The following is a 25743-nucleotide window of genomic DNA, read 5'->3' as shown; positions in this document are numbered from 1 at the left end:
AGTAACCTTTACTTACTACAGGTTTTAGACAACTATTACAGACTCTGTTTTTAAGTAAAACCGTGTTAAACTTAAAGTTTCTAAACTAACATACAAATTTAAGCTGCAACTGTATGAAATGGCAACTGATATATTTAGGATTTTTTAAGACGCTTAATGAACCCTGTTGATACCCGGTTTTATTGTAGGGGTTTGCAGGAAGTAACAGAAATTCTAGTTTTCATAAAGTGGCCACACCACTAAATAGAACAGCAGTGCATTCATCCTCCTTATTAAACACCTGCTGCATAAAGCGCTTCCTCCAACAAACTAAAGCGATGCAACAACAACAACAGGCTGACCAGATGCGTGATGCAACACTGTGCTTAGGTCCACTGTACTCACCGACGGACTGCCCGACTACACCGCTGAGGTTTTGAGCACACACTGCAGCACTGGACCCACAGCTGGTCGGTGGTGAAGACTCACAGAGCTTTATGGTGTATTTCACTTTGTTGTCCAGGTCTACAGCCTCCCATTTATAACTGAAAGAAGAAAAGGAACTTAAATAAGAAAGCATTTGGACCACAACAGTGTGCAACCTTTTAAATCATTGTTAGGCCAATAAAAACATGTGGAAAAAAAGGTGCCAAACAGTGAGGCAACTACAACGCTAGAACATGGAGAGAATTTCTAAATATTTCTGGATAATAACTTAAAATATATATCATGTATCTAAATTTAACATCCCAATAAGATATTCGACAAATAATCCGGAATGAGGTTAATCCTGGACCATTTCTGTTAATTAACCGATGTTTCTTTAGTAAAGTGGCTCAGAACCAACTGTCAAAACAAGCAAATGAACAGCAGCAGCTAACTGGTTACCACTCCTAACTTACTGTTGTCAATATTTAGAGAGCTGCTCCACAGAGAGAGCTCCAGTAAAGGAAAACAGCACGCACAATTACAGAAAACCTGATATTTATTAGTCACAAATGTTTTCCCTCCCTCTTGCAGGCTGCTTTTAAAAGCACTGTGCGAAAGTCTTAAAGCGCCCCTCATTTCTTTCAAATTTCATTTCATGCAGACAGATATTTTTTTGGCTGCTTTTATAAGGATTTTAACTCACTAACCATTAACAAATGACCCACTAAAGAGTAAAAGGAGCCCCTAAACTCATGGGAGGAACCAGCTTTGGGTCTTCACATAAACAACCAAATCTAAATGGGATCTTAAGGCACTTTGCTACAAACACTCATTTAATGAGTGGTGAATATGCACAGAAAGTAATCAGATGGAGAATTTAAAGAGGCGGTTCTGAATCTGTCAAAATGTGTCAGAAGCTGCTTGTTTATTAAGGCCAACCTGAGGCTAGGTAGCCTCTTGTGACGTCATCAAGACCAGAACCATGAGTTTCATTTGTTTTTTTTTTCCAATGACTGTACATTTTTTACGACTTTTTAGTGAAATCCTCCATGTAAATCAATGCATTATTACCCAGCTGTGTTTTTATTCCCCGCATAAACGTGTTAAAATATTTATTAAAATAGTTGTACTTGGGAAAACGTGCTATTTAATTAACTTGCATGTTTCTACATTTATTTAGATAAATGCCGCTTTAAAATGCTTAGAAAACGTGGTTAACCTGATCCTTGCAGTTCGCACTCGTGTTTGTGTCGTTCATCCACTTGGTCTGTGTGTTAGCTTGTTAAACACGTTTTTACCAAACAGCTACCTGAACCGCTGGGGTCCAGTTTAACAGACGGTGAGCGGTACCGCCGGAACTAACAGTTGGTTCTGTAAGGAAAATAAAGAGCTGCTGTAGGTGTCTGTGAGCTGATTTTTAGCATGGACAAAAATGTCAAATGTGTCGGGATGCTAGCAGAAGAACGAATCTGGAGAAAAGCGAGTTAGCGTCAACTAACACACCGATGACCCGGTTTATACAGTTAGCTCAGGTGTTTCTCTAAAAAACACGGCAGTTTGTTGCGTTTTAACGGTTGTCTGTGCCTGGAGGAGGTGTGTTTGTTACCTGCAGAGGTCTTGGTACCACAAGCTACCGCTGCGGTCCATTTCGGCTGCGGACCGAACCAACAAACATCCCAAGGCGACGAACAGCCACAGAGACCGGCGATGAGTCAGTTTATCCTGGAATAACATGTTTCTACTGAGCTGAATCCCGCCTGTGGAGACGAATTAGGACGACATGATTCAACACAGAGTATCGGCTCTGAACCGAATCAGTAGGAAGTGACCGAATCACATGACAGGACATCACATGATGGTGAGGCGTTCACGGTCAGTGGGAAATCTCACTTCTAATTCAAGACAAGTCTTTGTTGAAGCCCAACTGTCATCCTGTGCACCTCTGCATTGTGTCCTGGGTAATTTTGGTCATATGGTAGAATTTCCTGATCGGTTGGTGATCTTGTGTTGTTGAAAATCAAAAATAAACTGATATGGGCATAGCTGAGCAGATGCTGAGGTTCTTAAAGGCTGGGGCAACACAATGAAGACAGGTTTACAGCTTTCAAGGAAAGAAAATGTTAGATTGATTACAACTGGTTTTATTGGGTGTAAAATCTAAAAATAATGTACAAAATTTTAAGCATAGACAAGTTCTTTAATAGTCTAATGAAAAAATACATTGAAAAATATAAATAGAGCTAAAAGTGGAAGTAAAAAGGTGAAAACAATAATGCAAGTAATGCAAACTGAAATGTCTATTGATGTCTAAATAGTAATATCTATATTAGGGATTGTACATGATAACAGATAATAAATTAAATTAAAACCCACATCTACATTAAAATTGTGTCTCTCTTAGAAACCCCTTTTGCTATGTTTACTTAACTTAAAAAAAGTTTGCTTGAAAACTTTGGAAGATTAAGGACAAAAGAACAAACTTCTGCATTTTCAGATGGAGCTTTTGGGTTTTTGGTAATTTCTCTGATCATTAAACAGTCTGATCTTTGGGTACATTGCTGAAACTTTCTATTTTAGAATGATTGATCACTGTCTTGTTGTTTGTCACTTGCAAATTATATTTTTCACTGTCAAATGATGAACTTAATGAATCGCCCTATAAACTTTTCAGATTACAGGACAGCAACTACTGTTTCTCTGAGGTTATTGCTGATGTTTTCCTAGCTTGGGATTGTGTTAATACACAAATGCATTTTCCAGAGCAGCAAACTGCTAAAAATCCTGCTTCTATAGAGGTGCTCCTGTGCTTCCCGTAGCTCCTGAATGCAGCATCAATTGGATTAAGGAATGGACCAATACTAATATTTCATTTTGACCCTTTAAATCACACCCACGACGGCATGATGGAACGTTTTAGCAGAGTTTGATGCTTCTGATGGGCTTATGTGTCACAACTAGAACTCTTCAGAACTTCAGAACCGTTTTCGCTCTCTGCCGCCACCAAGCGGTCATTTTAGTTACACAAAACACAGACAAATGACTGCGACAATTTCTAAAAAACATTGTTTCTTATTACATGTTCATATCATTTTGTGTTTTTATAATCTGTTAATGATCTGTCTGAACAGCCCTCTAAGTTTTGGTAAATCATTCAATCTGAGCTATGATCTGTCTTTGCCTTTTTAAAGAGAGAAAAGTAACAAATGTGCAATATAAGACGCCACATTTTTCATGCATAACAACCCAAATGTCAGTGGTAAAATATGCTAAAACCACAAACTTGCTGCACCTTTAGAAGACATCATCTTTCACTGTGCCTCAAAGTGGAAATAACGCCCCCTGACGTCTGCGTGAAGGCACGATACAATCAGGGGAAGTGATGCCAGCTGTTGAGTTGACTGGCACCAACTGGGTTTTCTTATTTAAGTCAGAAGAGCAGGGCCAGTCGGTGCAAAAGTTGCCCTCTTCTAACAGAATGAGACTGGGTTCTTGTTTGTTGGTGCTGCTTGGGCTTGGATTCTTGTCAACAGGTACACATTAAAGAAATTCACCTTCATTGTTGCAATAAGTCTTCTTAAATAAATAAAAACTCTTATTATTTTAGGCAATATTTTACTTTATGGGAATGTGACTCACCAAGACTCAAATCAGACATTAGAAAGCAGTTTTATTGTTTTACTACATTACTATTAAAGCTTAAAATAAGTTTCCTTTTTGTTGGTGTCTTTTTTTATTATTTTTTTATGTTTGTGCAACTGCCTAAAGGCACTTTTTGAAGATGTGACTTGACTGATATGCAACCCTCTGTTGTAGAAGCTTCAGAACCCGTCCCCTCGCACAACGGGAGTGCAGAGGCCTGGGAACCCGTCCCCTCGCACAACGGGAGTGCAGAGGCCTGGGAACCCGTCCCCTCGCACAACGGGAGTGCAGAGGCCTGGGAACCCGTCCCTTCGCACAACGGGAGTGCAGAGGCCTGGGAACCCGTCCCCTCGCACAACGGGAGTGCAGAGGCCTGGGAACCCGTCCCCTCGCACAACGGGTGTGCAGAGGCCTGGGAACCCGTCCCCTCGCACAACGGGAGTGCAGAGGCCTGGGAACCCGTCCCCTCGCACAACGGGAGTGCAGAGGCCTGGGAACCCGTCCCTTCGCACAACGGGAGTGCAGAGGCCTGGGAACCCGTCCCTTCGCACAACGGGAGTGCAGAGGCCTGGGAACCCGTCCCTTCGCACAACGGGAGTGCAGAGGCCTGGGAACCCGTCCCTTCGCACAACGGGAGTGCAGAGGCCTGGGAACCCGTCCCCTCGCACAACGGGTGTGCAGAGGCCTGGGAACCCGTCCCTTCGCACAACGGGTGTGCAGAGGCCTGGGAACCCGTCCCCTCGCACAACGGGAGTGCAGAGGCCTGGGAACCCGTCCCTTCGCACAACGGGAGTGCAGAGGCCTGGGAACCCGTCCCCTCGCACAACGGGAGTGCAGAGGCCTGGGAACCCGTCCCCTCGCACAACGGGAGTGCAGAGGCCTGGGAACCCGTCCCCTCGCACAACGGGAGTGCAGAGGCCTGGGAACCCGTCCCCTCGCACAACGGGAGTGCAGAGGCCTGGGAACCCGTCCCCTCGCACAACGGGAGTGCAGAGGCCTGGGAACCCGTCCCCTCGCACAACGGGAGTGCAGAGACCTCGGAAGGTCAAATCTACAGACCTTGTTTTTAAATGTCATTAAATTCAATAAAGTCACTCTTCTCCATTTTGGTCTTGTGATGTAGACCTAGAGGAAAACCTGGTTGAGGAGGGAGACATGATTGTGATGGTGAGTTAAATCTTTTGTGATGCCTGAGCTGAAGCTTCAAAACCTGTTGATGTAAAGCAGAGGTGTGCAGTTTCAATCCTTGGAAAGTTTGTGTCATCCATGGTTTAGATATGTCTTGTGCATCTGAATTAAATTAAATTTTTTTTTCCACAGGCATTCTCAAAGTTCTGCAGTAGCATGCGTACCAATTTAATAATGTCTCCAAGCCTGAAATCATGCTCAAAACTTTAAATCACAGTAAAACCCTAACATTTCCTTTTTAAATTTGCAGGAAGACCGGAATGCCATTAAAAGGGTGTGGCCAAATGCAATTGTCCCTTATGAAATCCGTCCGAACCTTGGTGGGTTGCTGTAGATCAAGCTTAGCTGATTGATTAAAATATTCACTCAGATTTTAAAAATGTATATTGTTCTAACAGGTCGAGTGGCGGAAAGCCTTTAGGATGATATCAGCATCCACGTGTATTCGCTTTATTCCACACAAGAATGAGCTTAACTACATCCATATTAAAGATGGCAAAGGGTGAGATCCCTTTAAGTACACAAAATACCCTCTAATTTATAAGACTTGAAACTTTGTATAAAACAGCCAGTTGTGGCAAATCATAGAGCATTGAGTGACTGAAGCTTAAAATTTGAAAAGCTTTATTGCTATCATTGCATTAATTCTTACTGTTCCTTAGTAATTATGCTCATTTTCCATAAAGATGAAACTAGATCTTAATTGTTTCAAAATGTCTGAAGGATCTGTCTTGATTCCAGCTGTGCATCCTTTGTTGGCATGATTGGCGGACGTCAGCCAATCTACTTTGTGCCATCCTGCTCCTTGGGGAACCTGGCTCATGAGCTCATCCACGCTTTAGGATTGTACCATGAGCAAAACCGTTATGACAAAGACAAATACGTTGCCATCAATTGGTCAAGCATCATTCCAAGTAAATGCCACTCAACTGGTGAAATACTGAACTTTTCCCTTCAAATTTGAATGATGGCTGAAGACAACACTTGTTTAAGAGCAATCTTATTTGAATATTGGGTAAAGTCCAATATGTTTTGCAGGTCTTCACAAGGAGGGTAAGCCCCAAATGGTCATTGCTGAAGAAGCTGGTTGTTCAGAGTTCTGTATTCAAGCGTATTGAGAGAAAATTGAGTGGAAGGAAGAAGTGTGGTGGGAAAATGTGCACAAGCAACAAGGAGAACTGCAGCCTTGAGAGGATTCTCAAGCCAAATCATTCAAGAATTTGGGAGGAGCTTCATAAGGAATGGACTGAGGCTGGAGTCGGTGCATCAAGAGCCACCACACACAGATGAATACTAGACGTGGTCTATAAATGTTGCATTCCTTGTGTCAAGCCACTCTTGAACCAACGACATCAGATGTGTCTTACCTGAGCTAAGGAGAACATGAACTGGACCGCTGCTCAATGGTCCAAAGTCCTGTTTTCAGATGAAAATATATTCTGCCTTTCATTTGGAAATCCATGTCCCATAGTCTGGAGGAAGAGTGGAGAGGCACAGGATCCATGTTGCTTGAAGTCCAGCGTGAAGTTTCCACAGTAAGTGATGGTTTGGGGTGTGATGTCATCTGCTGGTTTTGGTCCACTGTGTTTTCTGAAGTTCAGTCATTGCAGTCATCTACCAGGAAATTTGAGAGAAATTCATGCTTCCCTCTGCTGACAAGCTGCATGGAGATGCTGAATTTATTTTTCTGCAGGACCTGACACCTGCCCACACAGCCAAAGGTACCAAAAGCTGGTTTAATGACCATGGTGTTCCTGTTTGGCCAGCAACCACCCCTGACCCCCTAGAAAAACAATGGCCTGTTGTCAAGAGGAAGATGACCTTAAGGCAGTTATCAATGCGACCTGGGCTTCCATTACACCTTTTCAGTGCCACAGGTTAATCGCCCCTATGCCATGGCACATTAATGCAGTAATTCATGCAAGAGGAGGTCCAACCAAGTGTTGAATGCATAGGAATGGGCGTACCTTTGTACATTTGTACTTAAAACCTAATTTCTTGATTGGTCTAATGTGATATTCTAATTTTCTGAGACACCGAATTTTGTGTTTTCTTTACCTGTAAGCCATAATCACTAAAATTACAAGAAACAAAGGCTTGAAATATATCACACTACGTATAATGATTCTATATGAGTTTCACTTTCTGAGATGACCGACAAAAAATATTGCATTTTAATGCAATAAAGGATTAAATTTTTTGGGGTTTAGGGTTGGGATCTGTAGGCCAGGGCTAAGTGGGTAAAATACATGACATCCCCTTCCGTACCTGGACAGGTATCGGAACCAATGATGGTAAAGAAACCGAAGTCTAGAGATGTTTCTGAAACAATTTAAGATGGCAGAAAAGTAACCAGGTCAAATAAAGTTGGTGCTCAAATTTTGGTTTTTTTGGTTCCACACTATTGCTTCAGAAGCCTCAAAACTAGCACTTAACAATCCAGCTGCATCAAGGTTTGGCCCAGTAATATTTCAATGGTAGATGTTTAAATCCTACTGGTAGATAAAGGTTAATGTGTTAAGAAATTGTAAAAGGCATAACTGATAACGGTAAATCCATAACCTAGAGGAGGCTTGCTTTCAAATCTGTAGTTTGTTGGAGCCCCTTAACTTTTAGAACTTTCTCAAGTCCTTTTATAAAATACAGATGTTTTTATTCTTAAAGGCAAGAAGGGAAACTTCAAGGTTAAACGTGGAAACACTCTAAACCAGCCTTATGACTATGAATCCATCATGCACTATGGGATGTAAGTAACTCATCTTGGCTAAATAGTATAACATGTTTAACTTTAGTGTTAGGGTGTTGGTACAATTCTGTTTTTCCTGGGCCTTCAAGCTTCACCACTGATCTTGCTTTATGTGTACAGGTCTTATTTCAGTATAAATGAAAGGCCAACGATTGTGCCCAAAAACAAACCCAAGACCATTGGACAGAGGTCCCATCTGAGCAGAATGGACATAGTGAAACTAAAAGCCCTCTACTGCTGCTGAACCTCTCCATGATCCAGCTGCAAACTATAACTGTTCCAAATACTAAATAATAAAACTGGACATATGTGGTTCTCTTCAGAAGGGAAGAGGTGGTTGTGCAGGATGTGAAATTTTATAAGGGTTTTGAAACTACCTTTTGGTGAGTTATCATTTGAGAAATTGCAGAAGATTTGAAATTTTTACTTAAAGTATTGACTGTATAAAGTCTACACTTAACTTTTTTAAAGAACATTGACAAATCCAGTCCATTATGACCAGAACAAACCACTTTTGCATTTGTTTGTAGAGTGAGCTCAAGTTTCTATAAATACTGAACTCTGGAGAGGTTTCTAGGGGGAAAAGACAAGTTATTGGAGTCACTAAACCTTGGATTTTTAGAACAACGCATTGAAATCAATATTTGAGGTTTAGGAGCTTATGGCAGAAACTTTAATTAGAAAACTCTTGTCTATCATAAAACATTCACATGGAGAAAGTAAGTGGAAAGTAGGAGTAGCTTATAAATTAGGGCTCGTAGTCACAAAGAATCCTAAGACTAAAAGTAGCACTTCTTAAAATTTCTCAAATTCTAAGATTTTTCTTTGAATTTTCCCGCTGTAGGATAAGTGATTCACGAAGCATCTTAGGCCTTAAAAAAGCTCCTAACGTTAGATGTTAAGATTAGTGAGGACTTTTAGCGAGTTTAAGAGTGTCTTCAGCAGAGAAGATGGAGGAAAGACAGAGATATTCCCCAAACACTGAACAGTGAATTAAAAAAACGCTACCAGCTCAATCGTGCAGGGATCCACCCCCTTAATAGTCGAGTAAATGAGCATATAAACTATTACAATCATACAATTATTAAGATAGAGATTGACCTTATCTCCCAAGAGCGAATGTATTTTCAGCAGCAGGACAGATTAAAGGTGCACCTCTAGTAAGGTTATATTGAGGATAAATAAACAATAACTATGAATAAAAAGTGCACACAATTACCAAACAATATGGTGCAGAATTATTTCAATATTTACAAGTCCAGCTCTCACAAAATAAATTTGGGAAAAACTTTAAAAAATACAAACTCTAGACACAAAACAGTACAATTAGCACTAAATACATAGAAGGAAGATGTAAATGAGGTATTTGCTGCATTCTTCATGATGATGTCAGCAGCCTCAGCCTAAATGGTCATCTCCAACGCTCCCCGTCTGTGGAGAAGTTCTCTGGTGCTGCTATCTCCTCTCTAGCTTCTGAATGCAGCTGGAATCAGAGCTGCTCACAATCCAGGCTGGTGCTGAAAGCAGAGGGAACGACGCATTGATCTGCTGGGAATTCCTCTTTGTTCCCACCGTGATCCCAGGACCAAATCTACCTTTCGACAATCCTCTCTTCTCATCCACCAGCAAGCTCTGCTCTTCTGTTCAGTTTGGTTTTCTCCACCTTTTTTTTATCCTCCAATTTCTTTTTGTCATTTTACCAAACTAAACTTCATTATGCAAGGAGATCACAGTAAAATGCTGAATTTACTTTTTAAAAGTAAGACGTTATAACTAAAATTAAACATAAATCGTGCTGCTGTTGAAAGGAACTTTCCCCATTGCGGAACTCCAAGGACCAAATAACACTGTGACACCTGAGGTCCAGCTTTAGGAATGACACAATCAGTGGAAGTGATCCCAGCTGTTGCTAGCAGCTGAGTTTTATATATAAGTCAGAGGAGGATGAGTGTGTGGGCATAGTTTGCTCTCATCCTAACAAAAATGATTCTGTATCCTTGTGTGGTGTTGCTGGGACTCTGCAGCATGGCAACAGGTAGATATTACAGAAGTTCAGCTCTGTTTTTCTCTAAATGCTGTAATTGTAAATGAAACTTTTATCCTATTGCAGCTGGTCCTAGAAGTCGAAAACAAGAAGAGATTGCTCCCTCAGGTTTGTCCTTATACTGTTTTCATGTGCACTCTTTACCTTTGCTGCACCAATCAGAGCTTGATAAACAACTGCTCTTATTTCTTCACGCAATACTGCTGCTGTGTCAGCTGTCAATGTGACTCACCCAGCCATGAATCAAACAGAAAGTAGTAGCTTTTGGGTTTTACAACACTAAGGGGTCATAAAATTTTTTTTTTACTTCTTTTCGTTGCTGCCCATTCTGTAAATGACTAGTATAGTTCAGGTTATCTTGAATCTCCTTAAAAAAAGACTTCATGAAAAAGTGTCTTATTTTATGTTGCAGCAGCTTCAAATCACACTCTGTCTCCCAACAAGAGTGCAGAGACCATAGAAGGTGAAAATCTTCAGACCTTGTATTCACTTTTTTTTTTTATTCAGCAAAGTGACTCTTTTTCCATTTTGGTCCTAGTGAGCAATATGACTCTTGAGGAAGGAGACATATTGTTGGCGGTAAGTTTTTAAAACGTCAAAACTGGTCCAAGTAAAACAGATGGGCTACTCTAATCCTTGGAAATGCCCCCTGCCCCTCAAAGTTGGGGACTAATACCATGGAGGACATCTGCCCTGTGTCCTTTAATGGCCCATCTTTGAGCTAGAATAACACATTATTAATCGCAGTAATCGCCTAACTTTAAAATTGCAGGAGGACCGGAATGCAGTAAACATGGTGTGGTCAGATGCGATCGTCCCTTATGAAATCAGTCCTGGAGTGGGTGAGTTACTATTGCTCCAACTAGGCTGACTAATCAAACATCCACTTTGATTTTAAAGCTTTTTGTTTTAACAGGTTTTCGAGTGGCTGATATCCTTGCTGCCTTTAGGATGGTATCAGCAAACACGTGTATTCGTTTTGTCGAGCACACAGATGAGTTCAACTATCTTGTTTTTAAACAAGGGGAAGGGTAATATGTCTCTCCTATGTATGCATAAAGTATATTATTAATCAGTGAACTCTGGATTCTTTAAACTGGCTCTAAAATTGCCCTCCCAGCTCACCCTGTATGACAGAGCCATCTTTTATTTTATCTCTTGATTCCAGTTGTGCGTCCTTTGTTGGTGTGAGTGGAGGAAGCCAGCCAGTCTTTCTTTCACAAGCCTGCACTGCAGGGAACCTTGCTCACGAGCTCATCCACGCGCTGGGGTTGTACCATGAGCACACGCGTGATGACCGGGACAACTACGTCACCATCAACTGGTCAAACATCATTCCAAGTAAATGTCTCTCGGCTGACGCAATGTTGTAAATTGACTTTAACAAGAGATTTTAACTAGCACTTGCACTGTATGTGCCCTACAGTACAAAGACTTCAAGCAATTTTTAAGCAGTTGGAGTTTCTTGTAACCATTTTAAGTAGTCAGGGATCTCAAGCCTGTCTTTAAATATTTGTCGGGCTGGCAACACACCTCTTAAATAACTACCAAATTAGACAAGCTAATATCACACCTAATCTAAAATGTGCGCGTACACAAAAGGACATGACAGATTCTCAAAATTCCAGTGGCCTGGCCCTACTTTATGTATTTGAAATCACAACTTTTAACTTTAGACTCTGCTTTTCATCTCTGGTCAGACAGGGTCTTCTATGGCAAGAAACTTGTGCCATCAGAAAATGAATTTGAATTGCTCTGACTAAATTTGTATTTGTGTAACTTGAAATTAAATGCATTGGTTTGAAACTGATTTTCACTAAACTGAAACTGAATTTTATGGTTTGAAACTGAATTCATTTGCTTTTAAAATGTATTTCGTTGTATTAAAAATTCATTTTGACTACTTTCACTTTCAGGTCTGTAATTCAATTTCAGTTCCAAAATTCAGTTTTTTTGTGTCACACATCCAGGTCCTTGAAGCCACAGATTAATCGCAGATCCATCAATTTACGTTTCACATCAGGTTAAACTTCCTTTACGTCATGTTGAGCTGGAGCAGTGCAGCTACATGAGCTTGGCAGATGTCAATCACCAAGTCAAATGAGCATCTAGAAGAAGTGTCATGTAAACAAATGATGGTCAAACGGCAACACTTATGCTACCTGTAGCTATTAGCTAAACATGCCAGATTAGCATAGTGTGCTGCTGGTGTTACTTGGTCTGCGTTACACTGAGGTAAGGGCAAGAGAAACTTCTGTTGCCTAGCAACCATGTTAGCATGAAGCGCAGCGCTGTGAAGCCGAACAAATGGAGCCTGAAGGTTAATAACGTTGTCTCTACTGTAAATGATTATACGGTTTTTATTTACCCTTTTTCATACTGCTGATGGCTTATAATGCGGTTTTGTTTTAAAATGTTTTATGATCTTGTTCATTATTCAGGCATTTCAAATGTTAAATTTTGTTTTCATAGATATAAAAATCTAACACTAGATAAAATTTATGACAAATACCATTTGTTTTATTTGTAAAGCTTTCAACAATTTAAACTAACATATTAACTTAAAGTTTAAATCAGTTTATTTGCAGACCATAATAATTAAAGCTGCAAGCAGCATTGAAGGCCCTCGCACCTCAGCACACCTCAGCCTCTGCAGCAACCGCAGGAGCCTGGCATCGCCGGCTGCATGCCACCAACGATGACACTGCTTCACTTCAACACGTCGCCACTAGGTGGCACTGTGAGCAACATGTCATGGTCATGCAGAGTTTTGGTCTGGCGAGAAGCATTCAAAATTTGGAATAAATCGGACCTTCCAGATGGAAGCTGCACTCATTTGTGTGTTAGTGGGCGGAAAAAAACGTCATGAATTGCCTGTGCCAACATGTTCAGCATTGATCCCTGTTGATGTATACTACATTTCAAGTGGATCCAATGATGTATGAGGGAGATATAGCCCTTGAAATGTCCTAGGGGGTGCTGTTGATCCAAATCCCAATGTAATCCAATACAGGTGTTTGGGGGCTGACAAAGATCAACCATATTCAGTTTGGAGTGAATCGGACCATGCGTGTGTAATTTGGAGCCAAACGTATGGCCGTGGCGTGAGATCAGAATTTGCCACGCTGTCATAGCCACACCCTCCAGCCAAACCGGTCAGTACTAGACACAAACTTAGACGATCATGTTATCTGTCACTTGGGACAGTTTCATGTTGATTAGGTGGAGGGGATCAAACATGGACCACACTAAGTGAAACATTACACTTCCTGTTCTCAGGGGGCGGGGCTTCGATGATGTCAGCATCTGATCAGTGAATATTGTTCAGGCCTAGAGGCAGATCAATCCCAGAAGGTTTCATGTGTCTGTGACTTTCCTTGTAGGAGCTATACCAATTTCCTCTTTTTATGGCGAGAAGTCATATTTTGAGGCGTGGCCACGCCCACACGCTTTTATGTATCAAAAAGCTTTTGATAACTTTTGATCCCCAATGCCTTAAGAGTATACTGAGTTATTTTCAAGTCTCTAAGTCAAAAGCTGTAGGAGTTTGCTCAGATATGTGGGCTAGAAAGGGCAAATCTGGGGTCCTGTGGGGTTTGGACCAACACTTTTGTAGGTCCTGAGAAGTTACATATGTGTACCAAATTTCAGATTCCTCGGTCAAAGCATGGCTTGGGGCTGTTTGTGTTTTTTAATATTCTAGGGGGCGCTGTGGACGAATTAGGCCACGCCTATGTCATCAGATCTCTGTTGGGCACTGGACAAGGATCAATCACATTGAATTTGGTGCAGATCAGATGAATGTGGATATTAAAGCCAAAAGTATGGCCATGGCGTAACGTCCAACTTCGCCACGCCACCACGGCCACGCCCTTTAATGAAAAGTCACTGTGCTTCAAACGAAGTTAGACCCACTAGTTATCAGTCACCTGACAGTTTGAAGCAGATTGAGTGTAGACAGGCAGACGGGAACCTTTCCAAGTAAAAAGTGATTTCCTGTTCCCAGGGGGTGTGGCTTTGATGTCAGCATATGACCCCATAAGATCGTCGGGAACCCGAAGGTCCTCCTTCATGCCAACTTTGGTGTGATTTGGCGTTTCTTGGGAAAGTTATTGCATTTCTTTCATTTTGGGCGCGAACGCCGTATTCGTGCCCCGGCCACGCCCCCTAAACATGGCCAAAAACTCACGATTTTGATAACTTTTAATCCCCCATGCCTTAACTGCATATTGACCAAATATGAAGCCGATGGCTCAAAATCCCTAGAACGAGTTTGTTAAAGTTCGAGGTGAGTAAAAGTGAAAAACGGCTAAAGATAGGCCTTTGACCCAAAATGGCCGACTTCCTGTGCGTTTTAGTGCATACCCCAAGATTTCAGATCTCTACAACTTATGGTTCGGCCTATCTCACGTTTGGGGGCATGGCTAAGTGGTTTGCACTGATAACGACATTAAGGAACAAGAATTTTGGGTGAAATCGTGTGAGGTTTGGTGCATGGCTAAGTCCCCAAATTGACACACAAAGATGCAGCGGAAAAAAGAGAAAAGAAATCCTATGATTACAATAGGCCCTTGCAGGCTTCCTGCTCAGGCCTAATAAATAAACCAAACATTATTAGATTTCATCTGACTGAATTATATCTAACTTCCAGTGATTGGGGAAACCCAGCGGGATTTTGAAAACAATGTGCCGGGAGTCAGGTGTTCTCTCGGGTTTAGCACACCTCAACCAGCCGGTCAATTTCTGATGGCACAAGTGTCTTCCCATAGTCTTCTAATCTCTGGATAATGTACCTTTACACACCTGTTGGCTAAATGTAAACTTGCTCAGTCATATTTATTCCACTTTTTCAAGTTGGACATTTTGTCCAGAAACACTCCTGGCTTTCCAAATTTTCTCCAGACTTGGACATGGTTCTCACAATTAGGAGTCTTTCCTAAATAAGGGGGATTATTTCATAAATGTACAGTCCTGTTGCTACCTGAAGTAAATTTTTCTTCCTGCCAATAACATTGTGGGAAAATAATTTTGGATAATACTGGAGAAGATTCTTAAACTGATTCATGAATCTTTCATAAAGGATTAATTCAGTGTAATCTTGCACATTGGATATATTCTAATCATGGTTTATCTGGAATAAATGGTCTATACCTGCTACATGTGTGAACAGTCTCATGCTGACATCATACATGTTTTGGTAATATCCATACCTAACAGACTTGTGGACTAAATTATTTGAAACACTACAAGGGGCCTATAATTTATTTGCCCTCCCACATTAACTTTGCTCTTCATGGTGTCCAAGTAGACAGTTCCCTGTCAGCTGAATCTCTCTATATGGCCAGATTGAGGTAGGGCCTGTTTGAAGAATTAGCAATCTGTTGCATATTTGATTTAAAAGGTTGCACAATTTAATGGCAGTTTGAGGCTTAGATTCTACCTTGAAGGAGCCCTAAAAAGCTTAAACATTCAGAGCCTCACATAGTTTCACGGGTATCAAACTCCAGTTCTCAAGGGCTGGTGTCCTGCAACTCTGATGGTCCTGCTTCAACAAACCTGAATCAAATAATTGGGTGACTGGCAGGACGCTGGAGATCTTGACTGCATACTGAAGAGGAAATTCAGCCATTTGATTCAGGCTGGAACAGGGAAACTGCTAAAGGTTGCAGGTCACTGGCCCTCGAGGACTGGAGTTTGACACTTCTGCTCTAGATATTGGACCTGAAGATTCATTTGAGTGAGCTACTTCAGTCTGTTATTGCATGTCAACCCCTCTTGTTTTTCTGGGGGGGTTCTACAATTCCTTCAGTCACTACTTTACCAAGTTTTGTCTAAACAAGCTTAGTTTTTCTGGGAGCTCAATGGTTAAACTGCTTAAATCTGACATTCTTCCTGGTCAGGTCCTAGAACCAAATATGGCAAAAGCAGTCCAGAATGCCTTGAAAGACCTCCAAAACTAGAAGTACTCTAAAGCCTTTGTGAACACCTGGAAAACAACTTTGTGAAAGCAGAACAGGGCGTTATCATTGGTGTACTATGGCAAATTATTACTGTTTACTTGTCTCTTGCTCTAAACCAGAGTTTTTTTTTTTTTTTTTTGTCATAACCCAAGGTATGAAGGACAACTTCAAGGTGAAACGTGGAAACACTCTGAACCTGCCCTATGACTTTGAATCCATCATGCATTATGGAGAGTAAGTAACTCATCCTGGCTAACTTTACGTTGTCTTTGGGTTTCTCCACTGTTTGTTGTCTTTGTGTACACAGGTCTTATTTCAGTGTGGATGGAAGTCCAACTATTGTGACCAATCAGAATGGCAAGGCCATAGGTCAGAGGACCCATTTGAGCCAGCTGGACATAAAGAAACTAAAAACCCTCTACCACTGCTAAACCTCCATGATCCAGCTGCACCCCAAGTGTTTTAACACTAGATCTGTAGACATTCATGTTAACACACTTTTAAGATGAGCCTATGGTGTGATTGAAATTAAAGTTTTAAAGGCTACCTTGAGTCCTTCTTCCACTTGAAATCATGGTGACTGCTGACTTGAAACTGGTGCTTTGTACTAGATTTCAAAAATCTTAAACTTTTCTTCTAATATGCACTTCCAGTTGCATTTCAGATGTAATTTCAAATCTATGAAAAGTTCCTTATGACTAAATCCATGTTAAACTACAGACTTTATCTTCCAAATTACCCTTTCAGCTTCTACAATATCTAAAATCTGGGAAATTTTATTTTGGAGAAATGGAAATGGGTCAAAGGCTGGAGTTAGGTTTTAATGGGGGTCTCTCAGAAGCCAAAAAAGGCTTTTTTTTTTTAATAATAAAGGCATCGTACGTACCGTAGTCAAACATGGAATATTGTGAAAATTTCAATGGTTCCTGCTACTCTTTTTTTAGAAGGTGAAACTCAGATTCTGTCAAGCCTTTATTGTAATGTGGTGGTTATGGCTTGTAGATGAAAACTATTTATGGTTTATGGAGTCCACAATCAGGACAACTTTTGTTTCAGTTATGGTTACTGGTTGTGTGAAGCCATTTGTTTAAAAACTGTTTTCTCTTTTTGAATCATGACAACAGAAACTAGCTAAATGACCCTGATCAAACAGTTTACATACCCTGGTGAGTTTGGCCTAATAACATGCACACAAGTTGACAAATGTGTATGAATGGCTACTAAAGGTGACCACATCTGTGATTTGCTTGTAATCGGTGTGTGGATAAAAGGTCTGAGTTTCTGGGCTCATGACAGAACCTTGCATCTTTCATCCAGTGCTGCAGTGACATTTCTGAGTCATTGGGGAAGTAAAAGACTTGTCAAAGGATCTGTGGGAAAGGCTAATTAAACTGTATAAAACAGGAAAGGGATATAAAAAGATAGTAAAGAGCAGTCTGTTCAAGTCAGTCATTACTCATCCCTGGTCGTACTTGCTCAAGAGCAGGGACCAAAAAAATAGGTAATGGAGTCAGGCTAAATAAAGGAAGTGGAAAAGGGCATTACTTTACTGTAAATCAAAAGAAGCATATTTGCACTATTGTGACCTGTTTTTTTTCATGTACATACACTGTTACCAAAGGTATTAGGGTCACAGCACCAAATCAATGAATTGTGTTCCAGTAACTTCCATGGCTCCAGGTGTTTAAAGTCCTGACCTCAACCTTCTGGTCTTCTCATCTATGAACACACTCTTAAACCTTGGCAGATGGCTGAGTAGGAAAGGTTTTTTAACAAATGAAAATCGCAAATGATAATGGCTGGTTTTGTTTATTCATGTTACTTTTGTTTGGTATTAAAATTAGTTTGAAACATCGTACTCGTCATCTTCCGCTTTATCCGGGACCGGGTCGCGGGGCAGCAGACTCAGAGACGTCCAGACATTCCTCTCCCCAGACACCTCTTCCAGCTCCTCCGGGGGGAGCCCAAGACGTTCCCAGGCCAGCCGAGAGACATAGTCCCTCCAGCGTGTCCTGGGCCTCCTCCCGGTGGGACGTGCCTGGAACACCTCCCGAGGAAGGAGTCCAGGAGGCATCTGGTATAGATGCCTGAGCCACCTCAACTGGCTCCTCTCGATGTGGAGAAGCAGCGGCTCTACTCCGAGCCCCCTCCCCAGATGGCCGAGCTCCTCACCCTATCTCTAAGGGAGTGCCCGGCCTCCCTACGGAGGAAGCTCATTTCAGCCGCTTGTATCCGGGATCTCGTTCTTTCGGTCATGACCCAAAGTTCATGGCCATAGGTGAGGGTAGGAACGTAGACCGACCAGTAAATCGAGAGCTTCGCTTTTCGGCTCATCTCTCTCTTCACCACAACGGACCGGCACAGCGCACCCATTACTGTGGCAGCCGCACCGATCCGTCTGTCGATCTCCCGCTCCACAATAGAAATCTGTAAGCAAGCAAATACTTTTTCACAGCAATATCCCTACACTTTTGTTTTTAGAGCTTTCCTTCATTCAAAGCTGTCCAACATCTCTCAGCATATTAAAAACGGCCACTGTCATTAAATCTGCTGTCCTGGCACTGATGACTGACATTGTTCAGACAACCGATGCCTCGTTTTGTGTGTAGGAGGAGCTCAAAGAACTGACAGCTTGTCACCACCTCTCTGTGTCCAAGGAGAGCTGAAAGAGAAGACCTCTAAGTAAAAGGAGGAAAAGATTGAGCTTATGCACTTAATACTGAGGTAAGACAAACTGATCAATCTTTTCATTTTGGAAATTAATGGAAAATGTTAATCTTTGGCCTAACCTAACTTTTTCCTGTAACTGAAACGAGATTTAACACTTAAATCTGAGATAGGACATCTTAAATTGAGCATAAATTATGCTTGTGGTGATTATTACTGTACTTGTGAGCATCAGTTTGAAATGCAGTAAATATTTTTGGCTGATAATTCAAAGAGTTTGTTAGGATGATGCAATCTAATCTTTCGCTCGGTGCTGATGGGTCAACAAAGTGTCAGGTTTGTTTGGCCGTCTCAGATTTACAACAGAAATGCTTCAGCTTACACAAGATCAAGCAGCTGGGTTAACTGCATGTTTGTAAATGCTTAAAGCAGCTTAACATTTATGAGGTTTTACTTTTACCCATGCTGTGCTTGAGAAACGTCTGTGCTGTTTTCATTTTCAACCCAACTACTTGTTGATCACAATAACATCCTGTTTTTTTCTGATCTACCAGATGCAAAAAATCCCATACAAAGTCCTGATTTAGAGAAAGATCAGTTTTAACTTACACTTTTAAAAATTAATTTTGTGTGTTAAATGGAATGCATATTATATTTTAGCAATCCTGATTCAAAAAGCATTTTTAATGAGGGTTATCTCAGGTTAAGCATCTCCTTCCTATCGTGCTGCAGTTAATGAAGCTACATGGCTGCATCACTGGTGTTCAGGCTGCATGACAAAGGTCCACAGCTGGTGAGGGAAGTTCTCCTGGAACGAGGATGGAAAGAATATGATGAAAGAAAACGCAAAGAGGAAGACTGGAACCTCTACTGGCGGGGGTCTCCTTTTCATAGCTCAGACTATCACAGACTGCTGCCATGGCAACACCTCAATCACCATCCCAAAACTGCAGGCATCACACGAAAGGTGATGTTTCAATATACAGTTATGTATAGAAAATCTGTTGCTGTTTATTGTATGGATTATATTTCCACATGAAAAATAATTCACTAGTAGGCATAGTAGATAATAGAGACCCAACAGAACCTACAGTCTTTATGTGCATGCTGCTGCTGCTTCTGTGTAACTGAATAATTAATTCATTGGGGCTTGTTCAAAGTAATAGCAGCGTGGAGTTCAATTAGTCATTGCTCAGAAAAACAGGGTACTTGATTGGAGTGGGGAAACATAAGAGGAAGTGTACAAATTGATGCTCACCTGAAATGATCTCGAGCGCTTAAAATGGAGATCAAAACCAAACAAAACGGGAAAACTATTGCTGCAGTGTGGTGAAAAATAACCAAAATGACACAGTCTCAGTCAAGGATCAGATTCAGGGTGATCAAAGATCTCCAGTTACGTCTGAGTCCTCTAAAAACAAGAAAACGCCTCTCTAAAGCCAAGCTATCAGCAAAAAGGCCACAAACTCCCATTGTTGGAATAGCAACATGGGCTGAAGAGATTACAATTTAACCAAAAAAAAAGACAACTGAATGGCCTAGGTAGAACTCGTGCAACATGTTCTTAACAAATAAAAGCAAGTTTGTTCTGCTTGGGCATAGACAGACAGTTTGTCAGATGACCAGCAAACGTTCAAGAACTGTGAAGCATCGTAGTATGGGTGTATTGCCCTTAAATTAGATGTTTCGACGAGAAGACGACCCCAAACACGTCGATAAACAAGCAGCATCTTGGTTCCAGACCAACAACATTAATGTCCCTGGACTTTAATTAAATAAAAACTCTGTAGGGTGATATACAAATTGCTGTTTTTTGTGGCACACTGAAGAAATACAGAGAAACTACCAAAAATAGTCTAATCCAACAGGCTGGGATAACCTGTTCACAGATGCTATAAGTTGGTCAAGTCCAGGCAACACCGATGTAAAGCAGTTCTCAGCAGAAGTGATTCAGTTGTTCACATGAAAGCTACAGTTAAGTCAAAAATTATTTATACCCATGCCACATAAAGGTTTACCAGCATGTTTCTAAGGTGACATCAATTTTAGCACTATGGACTTGCAGAGTCCTGGGTTGAAATCCTTGCCTGGGTTTTTTTCTGCATGGAGATGGTATGTTCTCCCCGTGGTTTTCTCTAAATGTTCCTTAAAGGTGGATTTGTGTGGCCCCCGCTCCCCCATGACCCTGACGAGGAAAATGTAGGGAAGGACGATGGATGGATACATGTTTCTTGTCACTGGAAGTGGCCCAGCCAAAGTCCCAACTTCAATCTGATAGAGAATCTGTGAAGAAGGTAAAGATTAGGGTGATGGTTAGAAGGTCTTCCAATGTCAAAAGCTTGGAGTCAGTCACCAAAGATAAACCGGCAAAATACCAATGGATTGCTGTAATGCCAACAAATGTTTTTCCACTGATAATTGAAGAGGTTATAAAATATTTTTCAATATGCCATATTCCTTTTACTTTGTGTTATTATGTTCTGATAAATGTGTATATGATTTTCTGTCAGATTCATCTTCTTGGTTGAATGAAAATTTTTTAAATCTCAGTCTGCAAGAGGTATGTATAAGTTTGGTCTGAATTGTAAATCTTCAACTGTTCTTTTGGTTTCTCCTGCAAATGAGGTTGGGAAGAAAAAATGCAGAACCTGCTATTTTCAAAAAAAATATCCCTTTTATTTAAAAGTTTTTTATGGTTGAAAAATGTTTCTTTAAATTTTGATTGGGAACAGGTTGTACAGTGTTTCAGGTCCAGTTTATTTGTAAAGAAATAAGCACTATTATAGGATTTATTAGCTTTTTAGGATTTAATTTTTTCTTTTTCAAGCCGCTGTTAGTTTGAACAAAACTGTTAAATAAAAACCAATGCAAAAGGTTTGTGAACAAAAATTATTAAAAATAATATTATGTTCTCTTAACTTCCTTCAAAAGGACTCATTGGTACGCAACCTGAGGAGAATGAGGGCAACATTTGGTTCGGTTCTCTATGACTTCAGTCCGACCACCTTCATCCTTCCCAACGACTACACGCGTTTCCTGGCTGAATATAACAAACGGCTTCCTAACAGAGAACGCTCTACCTGCTGGATTTGTAAGCCAGTGGACCTCTCCAGAGGTCGAGGGATTTTCCTTTTCCAGGACATGAAAAACTTGGTCTACGACTGCTCAGTAATTGTACAGAGGTACATCAGCAGCCCTTTGCTGATGTCAGGCTACAAGTTCGACCTGAGGATTTATGTGTGTGTGAAAAGCTTCCATCCACTGACTGTTTATATCCATCAGGAGGGGCTGGTGCGTTTCGCCACTGAGAAATATAACCTCTTGTCTCTGTCTAACGTGTACGCTCACCTGACTAACACCAGTATCAATAAGTGTGGTCCCTTCTATAAAACCCAAAAAGGACAGGTCGGTACAGGGTGCAAGTGGACCATGAGCAAGTTCAGGCATTTCCTTCAGGGCCAAGACATTAACGAGCTCTTTTTGTGGCAAAGGATCAACAACATTGTCACGCTGACCCTCCTCACCATCGCTCCGTCCGTACCGTCCTGTCCAAACTGCGTGGAGCTCTTTGGCTTTGACGTCCTCATTGACAGCAGGTTTAAGCCCTGGCTTCTGGAGGTCAACCACAGTCCATCACTGAGTCTGGACTGCCAAACTGACTTTTCAGTGAAGAAGGGGCTGATCACTGATCTGGTCGATTTGATGAATTACACATCAGCTGACAGCCTAAGGGACAGAGCCTTTCAGACACAAAGAAATATCCGGCCTTGTTTCAATGCCAACCTCTCAAAACCTATTGCATTAGTCTCCAAGCTTAAAGACCACAACTTTAAGAAGAAAAATAAAAAATCCTTGCAAATTCAACATGAAAAGATAAATCAAGCAAAGTTCAGCCAGCATGACTCTGTAGCTGCCTACCAAAGACACCTTCCACCTGTTGTGACCAGGTACAGTGAAGTTAACACCCCAGCAGGGAAATTCTGCACCGGTCAGACCTTAAACTGGATACTTGGCTCATACTCAAAGGCAAATGATTCTGTGGTGAAAACCGGTCCAGCTCTTTTGTCACACCAGATGAAATATGGCCCTTGGGTTACTGAGGTCACAAACAGAGAGAACACTGAGACAGATGCTGAAACTGAGCTCTCAGCAGAGAACAAGGTTTCCTCTTCAGTGCCTGACACTCAGGGCAGAAGGTCAACATTCAGACTACCTACAGATTCCTGGAGGTTTCCAGACATTTACAGGTACGTACTCTTCTTACTACTTCATGCTTTGCTTCCAAATAGCCAGACTTTTCTCTAGTCTGCTGAAGTGGCCTTTGCAAATCATTCTGCTGGCTTTCAAAACGTCTTTGAAAGTTTTTCTTGGACATTGGCTACTTTTACTGTTATGTTCAATCCCAGTAAAGCACAAATGTCATAGTTTTTTATTTGTCAAGCCACTGATGGCTAACCTTGGAATCATTCAACCATAAAAAGGCTCCTAAAATGAATGGAAGCATGAGCATTTTGTTGACAACATATTGAACCAATTGTAATTTACATCTTGAGGCTCTTTGTCAGCCGTTTGTCTTCTCACAAGGATACATTTTTATCCCATTTCCTTAAATAAATCTATAGACAATTGAGAGACGCAAAGTTTGACTGACAGGAAAAGAGACTTTTGCCCTAAGTACTATTTGCTGAAAACTATAGAGGAGTGATACTTACTCAGGTTTGGTTTTCAGCTTTTTGTTCATATGTGGGCAGAGATGTCAGATGCTGTTCCCCTGTCAGAGCTAGTTTGTCATACTACTTGGGTCCAAAAACATGCAACAAATAGGGGATAAAGCAGCCAATGGCCAAGAAAATCTACAGAAAGCATAGAAATATTGGAAATGACATCCAGACAATTTGAGGATAGTTTAAAACTTTTGCAGAGTATGTTAAAACAATTATTTTTGCATGTCGATTCACAGAAGGAGTCAGAGGGTTCATGTTCAAGGACCTAAAGCTCAGACTGGACAACATATTCCTCCAATCAGAGTTGGAGGCTTCATACGGACATTCCCATTTAACCTGGCAACCCTAAAGGCATCTCAGGAAAAACTGGATGTCCCGGTTATCTTACAGGAGCTTCAGAAGCTGACTGGTCGAGTGGCTTCAGGCCAGTGGGATGACTCAAAACGGACGAAAGAGGAGGAGACGGATGTTGAAGTCTGCTTTGATTCATTACTGTGGGGCCCAGAAGACCCGCTGCTGCTCAGTCGATGGTTTGAAACCACTTCAGATATGCAAGACAGAAAAAAAAACTGATCCAAAACAAAGCCTTTCTACAGAGCATTTTACCTTCTCGGTTAGCTGAGGTCTGATGTGTTTTTATTGGGTATGTGTTTCAATATACAACCCAATTCCAGTTTGTTTTTATTTACGTTTTACACAACATCCAAACCTGAGTAGAATAATTTGCAAATCCTGTTCAACCAATATGTAATTGAATCCACTACAAAGACAAGATATTCAATGTTCAAACTGATAAACTTTATTGTTTTCGCATAATAGGTTTCAAAACAGCTGGGACAGAGGCATGTTTACCACTGTTACATTACCTTTCCTTTTAACAACACTCAATCAGGATTTTGAACTGAAGAACCTACTTGTTTAAGGCTTTGTAGGTTGAATTATTTCCCATTCTTGCTTTATGTACAACTTCAACTGCTCAACAGTCTGAGGTCTCTTGCATAATACTACTCCTGCATAATTTTAAACAAATTGTCCAATTCTTAAATCTAAGCAAGTTATTCATACTCACACTCGTAAATTATCAGGAATTTGATTCGTTCTAGCTCACAATCTTTTCTTAACCATAGTCTCAATGAAATTGCGTGTCTTGTGTTTTTGTGTTTAATGTGAGAAATGTCATTAAATGGCTAAAATGCTGTGATTTGTAAGAAATAAAAATCATGAAGTGGATGAGGAACAATGTAATGGGGTCAGTATTGTTTTTCTTCATTCAAATTAACAGGGTGATAGGCCTCTTAGCTCAAACAGAGAGGAAAGGTGGAAATTCTTTGCAACAGAAACAAACACAAACCTAAAGTAATAACATTACCAACTGTAACATGATGCACATGTAGAATCCATTAGACGAAATTCAGTTAGTGTAATCTGTTTCCTGAATTTTATGGCACTTAGAGCTATAAAATCTTAACAATATTTAAATGTATTTGTTATTTCAGCATGTTGACACGATAGATCTTTAAAATCTCCCTGAAGTTGTTTACCTGCCCTATCCAGTGTTTGTCAGGATCAGAGTTTATACAACCAGAGGAGGGCACCAAGTCTCTGTTTTCAACCAACTAATAGAAACAAAGTAAGAAAATTTACACGGAGACCATCTGTGTCGGTCTGTACGGGTTAAAAAAAGAGATTACAGAGCAATAAGAGTGGTTTCTTAATGGTTCGTTAGCATCTAATTGGCCTTTTGATGTAATGTGAGTGGGTTTTTTTTAAGTTTCTATTCAGTTAATATGGATTTTTATGGTCTTGTTATTAAACACAGTAAATTGAATGGATATTTATGAACATTTGTTTATATAGCAGGGAGAAAAGAATGGTAGGTAGGTAGGTTGAAATTTCATCGTTTTGGCTTCAAGTAATTTCATTTGTTTTATTTTTAGCATGTTCTGAAATCCTTTACAATGTTTCTGACTGCAGCTGCTTTCACATTTAACAGAACAAACACACTGGGTATGTGCAGTACAACAACCGTTCACTAGAGAGCACTTTGAGCTGTTTCCTCAGGTCAGATTTTTTTCATCTTACAGCTGGCTTCAAACTACAGACATATCTCTTGTTCTACTGCCTGAGAGGCTGCATGTACAGGTCCTTCTCAAAATATTAGCATATTGTGATAAAGTTCATTATTTTCCATAATGTCATGATGAAAATTTAACATTCATATATTTTAGATTCATGGCCCACTAACTGAAATATTTCAGGTCTTTCATTGTCTTAATACGGATGATTTTGGCATACAGCTCATGAAAACCCAAAATTCCTATCTCACAAAATTAGCATATCATTAAAAGGGTCTCTAAACGAGCTATG

The 25743-nt window shown here is 40.7% G+C and overlaps 4 protein-coding genes and 1 long non-coding RNA gene across 6 annotated transcripts in view; 3 read left to right on the top strand and 2 right to left on the bottom strand.

The window, feature by feature from the left end:
- Positions 1–2262, bottom strand: part of igf2r (insulin-like growth factor 2 receptor) — a 46822-nt gene extending 44560 nt beyond the window's left edge. Inside the window, exons 1-2 of the mRNA XM_047387620.1 lie at positions 2015–2262; positions 385–524 (exon numbers count right to left, since the gene is read on the bottom strand). Of these exons, the coding sequence (XP_047243576.1) occupies positions 385–524; positions 2015–2142 (268 nt within the window). The 5' untranslated portion in view covers positions 2143–2262. The remainder of the gene's footprint in view (positions 1–384; positions 525–2014) is intronic.
- A 414-nt stretch (positions 2263–2676) lies between these two features.
- On the top strand, positions 2677–9389 carry pimr213 (Pim proto-oncogene, serine/threonine kinase, related 213). The gene is made up of 9 exons (XM_047387622.1): positions 2677–3938; positions 4222–5091; positions 5171–5214; positions 5486–5555; positions 5634–5737; positions 5977–6149; positions 6274–6770; positions 7900–7981; positions 8102–9389. The coding sequence occupies exons 1-5, from the start codon at positions 3788–3790 to the stop codon at positions 5654–5656; spliced, it is 1158 nt and encodes a 385-aa protein (XP_047243578.1). The 5' UTR covers positions 2677–3787; the 3' UTR covers positions 5657–5737; positions 5977–6149; positions 6274–6770; positions 7900–7981; positions 8102–9389.
- Positions 9390–9871: 482 nt separating this feature from the next.
- Positions 9872–16531, top strand: LOC124881750 (hatching enzyme 1.2-like). 2 transcript variants are annotated; one of them, XM_047387508.1, is made up of 9 exons: positions 9872–10016; positions 10092–10133; positions 10441–10488; positions 10564–10604; positions 10798–10867; positions 10942–11056; positions 11194–11366; positions 16138–16219; positions 16293–16531. In XM_047387508.1, the coding sequence occupies exons 1-9, from the start codon at positions 9965–9967 to the stop codon at positions 16414–16416; spliced, it is 747 nt and encodes a 248-aa protein (XP_047243464.1). In that variant the 5' UTR covers positions 9872–9964; the 3' UTR covers positions 16417–16531. The 2 variants fall into 2 exon arrangements, with proteins under 2 accessions (XP_047243464.1, XP_047243463.1); XM_047387507.1 differs by having other exon boundaries at positions 9874–10016; positions 10438–10488.
- Positions 16532–18397: 1866 nt separating this feature from the next.
- Positions 18398–24618, top strand: ttll2 (tubulin tyrosine ligase-like family, member 2). Its single transcript, XM_047387264.1, has 4 exons — positions 18398–18709; positions 19385–19619; positions 21584–22899; positions 23613–24618. Exons 2-4 carry the CDS (start codon positions 19398–19400, stop codon positions 23947–23949), a joined length of 1875 nt encoding a protein of 624 aa, XP_047243220.1. The 5' UTR covers positions 18398–18709; positions 19385–19397; the 3' UTR covers positions 23950–24618.
- The window catches only part of LOC124881623, a 22909-nt gene continuing 16669 nt past the window's right edge, over positions 19504–25743 (bottom strand). Inside the window, exon 5 of the long non-coding RNA XR_007041699.1 lies at positions 19504–20935. This is a non-coding gene — a long non-coding RNA (uncharacterized LOC124881623). The remainder of the gene's footprint in view (positions 20936–25743) is intronic.

This window comes from Girardinichthys multiradiatus, chromosome 15, assembly GCF_021462225.1.
Source record: "Girardinichthys multiradiatus isolate DD_20200921_A chromosome 15, DD_fGirMul_XY1, whole genome shotgun sequence".
NCBI classification, from domain to species: domain Eukaryota; kingdom Metazoa; phylum Chordata; class Actinopteri; order Cyprinodontiformes; family Goodeidae; genus Girardinichthys; species Girardinichthys multiradiatus.
This window is presented reverse-complemented; position numbering and strand designations above follow the sequence as displayed.

Bases quoted from the DNA above. Each gene is read 5' to 3' on its own strand.
- pimr213 (XM_047387622.1), top strand. From the start codon at position 3,788: ATGCCAGCTGTTGAGTTGACTGGCACCAACTGGGTTTTCTTATTTAAG. The intron at 3,939-4,221 runs GTACACATTAAA...CCTCTGTTGTAG, and splicing joins GCTTGGATTCTTGTCAACAG to AAGCTTCAGAACCCGTCCCC. The intron at 5,092-5,170 runs GTCAAATCTACA...CTTGTGATGTAG, and splicing joins GAGTGCAGAGACCTCGGAAG to ACCTAGAGGAAAACCTGGTT.
- LOC124881750 (XM_047387507.1), top strand. From the start codon at position 9,965: ATGATTCTGTATCCTTGTGTGGTGTTGCTGGGACTCTGCAGCATGGCA. The intron at 10,605-10,797 runs GTAAGTTTTTAA...TTAAAATTGCAG, and splicing joins AAGGAGACATATTGTTGGCG to GAGGACCGGAATGCAGTAAA. The intron at 10,868-10,941 runs GTGAGTTACTAT...TTGTTTTAACAG, and splicing joins TGAAATCAGTCCTGGAGTGG to GTTTTCGAGTGGCTGATATC.
- ttll2 (XM_047387264.1), top strand. From the start codon at position 19,398: ATGGCTGCATCACTGGTGTTCAGGCTGCATGACAAAGGTCCACAGCTG. The intron at 19,620-21,583 runs GTGATGTTTCAA...TTCCTTCAAAAG, and splicing joins CTGCAGGCATCACACGAAAG to GACTCATTGGTACGCAACCT. The intron at 22,900-23,612 runs GTACGTACTCTT...GTCGATTCACAG, and splicing joins AGGTTTCCAGACATTTACAG to AAGGAGTCAGAGGGTTCATG.